The sequence below is a fragment of the Oncorhynchus kisutch genome, unplaced genomic scaffold (genome assembly GCF_002021735.2).
Source record: "Oncorhynchus kisutch isolate 150728-3 unplaced genomic scaffold, Okis_V2 scaffold3092, whole genome shotgun sequence".
In the NCBI taxonomy this organism is placed as follows: Eukaryota; Metazoa; Chordata; class Actinopteri; order Salmoniformes; family Salmonidae; genus Oncorhynchus; species Oncorhynchus kisutch.
Window position 1 is genome coordinate 3,914 of NW_022265037.1, and position 8,587 is coordinate 12,500.

General features: G+C 49.0%; 1 protein-coding gene across 1 annotated transcript in view; it reads right to left on the bottom strand.

The window, feature by feature from the left end:
- Positions 1-226: 226 nt before the first annotated feature.
- LOC116371300 (paired box protein Pax-5-like) overlaps positions 227-8,587 on the bottom strand; it is a gene marked incomplete at its 5' end in the record, with an annotated part of 14,219 nt that continues 5,858 nt past the window's right edge. The window contains 3 exons of the mRNA XM_031820199.1: positions 227-509; positions 1,250-1,339; positions 2,941-3,027. Of these exons, the coding sequence (XP_031676059.1) occupies positions 427-509; positions 1,250-1,339; positions 2,941-3,027 (260 nt within the window). The remainder of the gene's footprint in view (positions 510-1,249; positions 1,340-2,940; positions 3,028-8,587) is intronic.

Sequence of the window (8,587 nt, forward strand, 5' to 3'; positions counted from 1 at the left end):
GTGTCTCAGCTCAGCAGGGATTGGTCGGCTCGAGTGTCAATCAAAAGCGTGCAGTCGGGAGTTTACTGATGTAAAGCAGATCCTCCTCCTCGTCCTCATCTTCCTCTTCATCCACTTCCTCCTCCTCCTCTCCCTCCTCTCCTTCCTGTTTCTCCTCATCTTCCTCCTCCTCCTCCTCCTCCTCATCTTCCTCTTCATCCACTTCCTCCTCCTCTCCCCTCCTCTCCTTCCTGTTTCTCCTCATCTTCCTCCTCCTCCTCCTCCTCCTCATCTTCCTCTTCATCCACTTCCTCCTCCTCTCCTTCCTCCTTCCCTCCTTCCTGTTTCTCCTCCGTCAGTAGGCAGGCTAGTATTGGACAGTGCTGGTGCTATCTCTCCTTTCTTCCTCCTCTTCCTCATTCTCCTCTTCATCGTTGATGGGCGGGGTCAGTGGCGGTCGTAGGCGGAGGCAGTCGCCGTGGCAGCCGGTCCCGCCCCTCGCGATGCCGCGCTGTAGTAGTACGGCGACCCTACACACACACACACACACACACACACACACACACACACAACACACACCCAACACACACACACAGACACGCACGCACACACACACACACATACACACAAACACGCACGCACACACACACACACACACACAAACACACTCAGTTAGTGGCTGGGTGAGAGCAGCATTGTTATAGTTGACATGACACACACACACACACACACACACACACACACAGCGCTGCTACTTCTAATCCCCTGTGCCACACACTCCCCTCGCGGATACCTGTCGCCTGTCATATCCATCAATCACACACTGACACCTCCTCCCTCCCATGTACCTCTCTACCTGTCAGCCTCATCACTATGTCAGCCCCTGTCTGTCTGTCTGTCTGTCTGTCTGTCTGTCTGTCTGTCTGTCTGTCTGACTGTCTGTCTGTCTGTCTGTCTGTCTGACTGCCTGTCTGCCGGTCTGGTCTGTCTGTCTGTCTGTCTGACTGCCTGTCTGCCGGTCTGGTCTGTCTGTCTGACTGCCTATCTGCCGGTCTGTCTGTCTGTCTGACTGCCTGTCTGCCGGTCTGGTCTGTCTGTCTGACTGCCTATCTGCCGGTCTGTCTGTCTGTCTGTCTGTCTGTCTGTCTGTCTGTCTGTCTGTCTGTCTGTCTGTCTGTCCTACAGGTAATTCCACTCGACTGTCTGAAAGCACAGAGCTACAGCCTACAGTCTGCTGCCCCCCCCCCCCCAAACAACAAAAAAATCCCACCTTGCATCTGTCCCGTCTGGCTGGCGGTGAAGAGCCCAGAGGAACATCCGATCTCCGTCCCCAGGAGAGACCCATAGTCCTGTTGGAACACTGAGAGAGAGGACATCGCCGCTACAGGTTAATAACCTCTAAAACCCCTGACCTCTGATCCCTGACCCCTCTGACCCCAACCATAAGGTTAGTTAACTCCCAATAATGGCGTCTGCGAAAGCACGGGGGGGGGGGGGGGCAAGCGGCCGTTGAGGCCTTCTCCTCCATTTCGAAGTAGTCCATCATCTTCTTTTTCTTCTTGTATGTTTGAAAAAGAGGCTCAATCTAATATTGTTGATTTACTGCCACCTCCAGGGCTGAGGTCCTGAACTATATATCATGTGGCATTAATTTATTGTGGCCACTAGATGGCGGTCATATAGTTTACAACCATTTAACAAACCATAGCATCCTATTAGAAGAAGAAGAAGAAGACATTGTTCTGATCATAAGACTGATCGCTTCCAAACCATAGGAATCCCCACCCGGTCGACTACTTTAAAATGGTGGAAGCCTTTCAAAGTCCACGCAACAACAACAAAACAAAAAAACGGTTTCTATCCCTTTAAATCATCTAGTTATCATCTATGGACACAATACTACAGTCAATCTACAGTCAGTGTAGACCACAGTATAACCCCTGACCTCTAACCCCCCCCGGCTAACCTAGTGGTTAGCACAGCCTGAACCTCAACCTCCAGTGATATAACATTCACACATAGGGCTCTGGTCTAAAGTAGTGCACTAAATGGAGAAATAGGGGCACTAAATGGAGAAATAGGGGCACTAAATGGAGAAATAGGGGACTAAATGGAGAAATTGGGGCACTAAATAGAGAAATGGGGCACTAAATGGAGAAATAGGGGCACTAAATGGAGAAATAGGGCACTAAATGGAGAAATAGGGGCACTAAATGGAGAAATAGGGCACTAAATGGAGAAATAGGGGCACTAAATGGAGAAATAGGGGCACTAAATGGAGAAATAGGGGTACTAAATGGAGAAATAGGGGACTAAATGGAGAAATAGGGCACTAAATGGAGAAATAGGGGACTAAATGGAGAAATAGGGGGACTAAATGGAGAAATGGGGGGACTAAATGGAGAAATAGGGGGACTAAATTAGGGCACTAAATGGAGAAATAGGGCACTAAATGGAGAAATAGGGGACTAAATGGAGAAATAGGGGGACTAAATGGAGAAATAGGGGACTAAATGGAGAAATAGGGGGACTAAATGGAGAAATAGGGGCACTAAATGGAGAAATAGGGTACTAAATGGAGAAATAGGGGGACTAAATGGAGAAATAGGGCACTAAATGGAGAAATAGGGCACTAAATGGAGAAATAGGGCACTAAATGGAGAAATAGGGGACTAAATGGAGAAATAGGGGACTAAATGGAGAAATAGGGGACTAAATGGAGAAATAGGGGCACTAAATGGAGAAATAGGGTTACTAAATGGAGAAATAGGGGACTAAATGGAGAAATAGGGGGACTAAATGGAGAAATAGGGGACTAAATGGAGAAATAGGGGGACTAAATGGAGAAATAGGGGACTAAATGGAGAAATAGGGGAGGTCTTTGAGTTGAGATTGAATGGTTGATTGGTTAATTGGTGATTGAATAATTTCCATGATTGGTCGAGTGGTTGTTTGCCTTACCTAACAGGCTGGGGTTTGGAAATCTCCAGGACTCGTTATATGTGGAATACTGAGGGTGGGAATAGGGACTCCCGGAGAAATCTCCTCCTGGAACAGGAACAGACAGGAACAGTTATTAACTGTTAATAACAGACAGGAACAGACAGGAACAGACAGGAACAGACAGGAACAGACAGGAACAGACAGAGAGGAACAGAGAGGAACAGACAGGAACAGACAGGAACAGACAGGAACAGACAGAGAGGAACAGACAGGAACATACAGAGAGGAACAGACAGAGAGGAACAGAGAGGAACAGAGAGGAACAGAGAGGAACAGACAGGAACAGACAGGAACAGAGAGGAACAGACAGGAACAGACAGGAACAGACAGGAACAGACAGAGAGGAACAGACAGGAACAGACAGGAACAGACAGAGAGGAACAGAGAGGAACAGACAGGAACAGAGAGGAACAGACAGGAACAGACAGGAACAGACAGAGAGGAACAGACAGGAACAGAGAGGAACAGACAGGAACAGACAGGAACAGAGAGGAACAGACAGGAACAGACAGGAACAGACAGAGAGGAACAGACAGGAACAGACAGGAACAGACAGGAACAGACAGGAACAGACCGAGAGGAACAGAGAGGAAAGACAGGAACAGAGAGGAACAGACAGGAACAGACAGGAACAGACAGGAACAGACAGGAACAGAGAGGAACAGACAGGAACAGGCAGGAACAGACAGGAACAGACAGAGAGGAACAGAGAGGAACAGACAGGAACAGACAGATAGGAACAGACAGGAACAGACAGGAACAGAGAGGAACAGACAGGAACAGACAGGAACAGAACAGTAGTAGCGTATCTCTCTCTCCTTCCTCTCCTTTCCTTCCTTTCTCTCACCTTTTCCTTTCATCCTCCTCAATCTCTCTCTCTTTCTTTTTTCCCCACAATCCAGCCACCACCCTCACATCAAAACAACATTCCCTGTCCTCTCCTCCTCTCTCTCTCTCTCTCTCTTTCTTGTTTTCCTCAAAACCTTTACTCCTCCCCGGGATACTTCTCCCTGAGCTGACAGTCACTGAGCCCTCCCTCCCTCCCTCCATCCCTCTGTCTCTCTCCTCCGTTCTGTCCGTTCTGCCTCAGTGATTCACCCCCCCACCCCCCAGAGAGAGAAAGAGAGCGCGCTAGAGAGAGAGAGAGAGAGAGAGCATTGCTTTATGAGGATTATAATAGAGTAGACAAAGAAGTGAAGAGAAGAGATGATGAACAGTATTAGAGAGTCTCCTGTCTGATGAACATAGTCTCCTGTCTGATGAACAGTATTAGAGAGTCTCCTGTCTGATGAACAGTATTAGAGAGTCTCCTGTCTGATGAACATAGTCTCCTGTCTGATGAACAGAGAGTCTCCTGTCTGATGAACAGTATTAGAGAGTCTCCTGTCTGATGAACATAGTCTCCTGTCTGATGAACAGTATTAGAGAGTCTCCTGTCTGATGAACAGTATTAGAGAGTCTCCTGTCTGATGAACATAGTCTCCTGTCTGATGAACAGAGAGTCTCCTGTCTGATGAACAGTATTAGAGAGTCTCCTGTCTGATGAACAGAGAGTCTCCTGTCTGATGAACAGAGAGTCTCCTGTCTGATGAACAGAGAGTCTCCTGTCTGATGAACATAGTCTCCTGTCTGATGAACAGAGAGTCTCCTGTCTGATGAACAGAGAGTCTCCTGTCCTGATGAACAGAGAGTCTCCTGTCTGATGAACAGTATTAGAGAGTCTCCTGTCTGATGAACATAGTCTCCTGTCTGATGAACAGAGAGTCTCCTGTCTGATGAACAGAGAGTCTCCTGTCTGATGAACAGTATTAGAGAGTCTCCTGTCTGATGAACATAGTCTCCTGTCTGATGAACAGAGAGTCTCCTGTCTGATGAACAGTATTAGAGAGTCTCCTGTCTGATGAACAGAGAGTCTCCTGTCTGATGAACAGAGAGTCTCCTGTCTGATGAACAGAGAGTCTCCTGTCTGATGAACATAGTCTCCTGTCTGATGAACAGAGAGTCTCCTGTCTGATGAACAGCGAGTCTCCTGTCTGATGAACAGAGAGTCTCCTGTCTGATGAACAGAGAGTCTCCTGTCTGATGAACATAGTCTCCTGTCTGATGAACAGAGAGTCTCCTGTCTGATGAACAGAGAGTCTCCTGTCTGATGAACAGAGAGTCTCCTGTCTGATGAACAGAGAGTCTCCTGTCTGATGAACAGAGAGTCTCCTGTCTGATGAACAGAGAGTCTCCTGTCCTGAGGTACTGTGGTGAAGAGTGAGGTACTGTGGTGAGAGTCTCCTGTCCTGAGGTACTGTGGTGATAGTCTCCTGTCCTGAGGTACTGTGGTGAAGAGTGAGGTACTGTGGTGAGAGTCTCCTGTCCTGAGGTACTGTGGTGATAGTCTCCTGTCCTGAGGTACTGTGGTGAAGAGTGAGGTACTGTGGTGAAAGTCTCCTGTCCTGAGGTACTGTGGTGAAGAGGCTCCTGTCCTGAGGTACTGTGGTGAAGAGGCTCCTGTCCTGAGGTACTGTGGTGAAGAGTGAGGTACTGTGGTGAAGAGTGAGGTACTGTGGTGAAGAGTGAGGTACTGTGGTGTAGAGTGAGATACTGTGGTGAGAGTCTCCTGTCCTGAGGTACTGTGGTGAGAGTCTCCTGTCCTGAGGTACTGTGGTGAAGAGGCTCCTGTCCTGAGGTACTGTGGTGAAGAGGCTCCTGTCCTGAGGTACTGTGGTGAAGAGTGAGGTACTGTGGTGAGAGTCTCCTGTCCTGAGGTACTGTGGTGAGAGTCTCCTGTCCTGAGGTACTGTGGTGAAGAGGCTCCTTTCCTGAGGTACTGTGGTAAAGAGTGAGGTACTGTGGTGAAGAGTGAGGTACTGTGGTGAAGAGTGAGGTACTGTGGTGAAGAGTGAGGTACTGTGGTGTAGAGTGAGGTACTGTGTTAAAGAGTTAGGATGCATCCCAAATTGCCACCCCTATGGGCTGCGGTCAGAAGTAGTGCACTGGATGTGGACACCTGGTCGTCAAACATCTCATTCCACAATCATGGACATTAATATGGAGTTGGTCCCCCCTTTGCTGCTATAACAGCCTCCACTCTTCTGGGAAGGCTTTCCACTAGATGTTGGAACATTGCTGCTATTGCTGCTTTCCACTGGGATTCTCTGCCTCTAACCCTATTACAGGGGCTGAGTCACTGGCTTGCTGGGGCTCTCTCATGCCGTCCCTGGAGGGGGTGCGTCACCTGAGTGGGTTGATTCACTGTTGTGGTCATCCTGTCTGGGTTGGCGCCCCCCCCCCCCCCCCTTGGGTTGTGCCGTGGCGGAGATCTTTGTGGGCTATACTCAGCCTTGTCTCAGGATGGTAAGTTGGTGGTTGAAGATATCCCTCTAGTGGTGTGGGGGCTGTGCTTTGGCAAAGTGGGTGGGGTTATATCCTTCCTGTTTGGCCCTGTCCGGGGGTGTCCTCGGATGGGGCCACAGTGTCTCCTGACCCCTCCTGTCTCAGCCTCCAGTATTTATGCTGCAGTAGTTTATGTGTCGGGGGGCTGGGGTCAGTTTGTTATATCTGGAGTACTTCTCCTGTCCTATTCGGTGTCCTGTGTGAATCTAAGTGTGCGTTCTCTAATTCTCTCCTTCTCTCTTTCTTTCTCTCTCTCGGAGGACCTGAGCCCTAGCACCATGCCCCAGGACTACCTGACATGATGACTCCTTGCTGTCCCCAGTCCACCTGGCCATGCTGCTGTTCCAGTTTCAACTGACCTGAGCCCTAGGACCATGCCCCAGGACTACCTGACATGATGACTCCTTGCTGTCCCCAGTCTACCTGGCCATGCTGCTGCTCCAGTTTCAACTTCCACCTGACTGTGCTGCTGCTCTAGTTTCAACTGTTCTGCCTTATTATTATTCGACCATGCTGGTCATTTATGAACATTGAACATCTTGACCATGTTCTGTTATAATCTCCACCCGGCACAGCCAGAAGAGGACTGGCCACCCCACATAGCCTGGTTCCTCTCTAGGTTTCTTCCTAGGTATTGTCCTTTCTAGGGAGTTTTTCCTAGCCACCGTGCTTCTCCACCTGCATTGCTTGCTGTTTGGGGTTTTAGGCTGGGTTTCTGTACAGCACTTTGAGATATCAGCTGATGTACGAAGGGCTATATAAATAAATTTGATTTGATTTGATAACAGCCTCCACTCTTCTGGGAAGGCTTTCCACTAGATGTTGGAACATTGCTGCTATAACAGCCTCCACTCTTCTGGGAAGGCTTTCCACTAGATGTAGGAACATTGCTGCTATAACAGCCTCCACTCTTCTGGGAAGGCTTTCCACTAGATGTTGGAACATTGCTGCTATAACAGCCTCCACTCTTCTGGGAAGGCTTTCCACTAGATGTTGGAACATTGCTGCTATAACAGCCTCCACTCTTCTGGGAAGGCTTTCCACTAGATGTTGGAACATTGCTGCTATAACAGCCTCCACTCTTCTGGGAAGGCTTTCCACTAGATGTTGGAACATTGCTGCTATAACAGCCTCCACTCTTCTGGGAAGGCTTTCCACTAGATGTTGGAACATTGCTGCTATAACAGCCTCCACTCTTCTGGGAAGGCTTTCCACTAGATGTTGGAACATTGCTGCTATAACAGCCTCCACTCTTCTGGGAAGGCTTTCCACTAGATGCTGGAACATTGCTGCTATAACAGCCTCCACTCTTCTGGGAAGGCTTTCTACTAGATGTTGGAACATTGCTGCTATAACAGCCTCCACTCTTCTGGGAAGGCTTTCCACTAGATGTAGGAACATTGCTGCAGGGAGACTTGTTTCCTCATTCAGCCACAAGAGCATTAGTGAGGTCTGGGCACTGATGTTGGGCGATTAGGCCTGGCTCGCAGTTGCCGTTCCAATTAGTCCCAAAAGTGTTCGATGGGGTTGAGGTCAGGGCTCTGTGCAGTCCAGTGAAGTTCTTTCACACCGATCACGACAAACCATTTCTGTATGGGCCTCGCTTTGTGTCAGGGGGCATTGTCATGCTGAAACAGGAAAGGGCCTTCTCCAAACTGTTGCCGCAAAGTGTGAAGCACAGAATCGTCTAGAATGTCATTGTATGCTGTAGCGTTACGATTTCCCTTCACTGGAACTAAGGTGCCCGAACCATAAAAAACGACCCCAGACCACTATTCCTTTTCCACCAAACTTTACAGTTGGTACTATGCATTGGGGCAGGTAGCGTTCTCCTGGGATCCAGATTTGTCCGTCGGACTGCCAGATGTTGAAGTTTAATCACTCCAGAGAACGCGTTTCCACTGCTCCAGAATCCAATGTCGGCGAGCTTTACACCACTCCAGTAGACGCTTCGCATTGCTCATGGTGATGTTAGGCTTGTGTGCGGCTGCTCGGCCATGGAAACCCATTTCATGAAGCTCCTGACGAACAGTTCTTGTTCTGACGTTGCTTCCAGAGGCAGTTTGGAACTCTGTAGTGAGGGGTTGCTTCCAGAGGCAGTTTGGAACTCTGTAGTGAGGGGTTGCTTCCAGAGGCAGTTTGGAACTCTGTAGTGAGGGGTTGCTTCCAGAGGCAGTTTGGAACTCTGTAGTGAGGGGTTGCTTCCAGAGGCAGTTTGGAA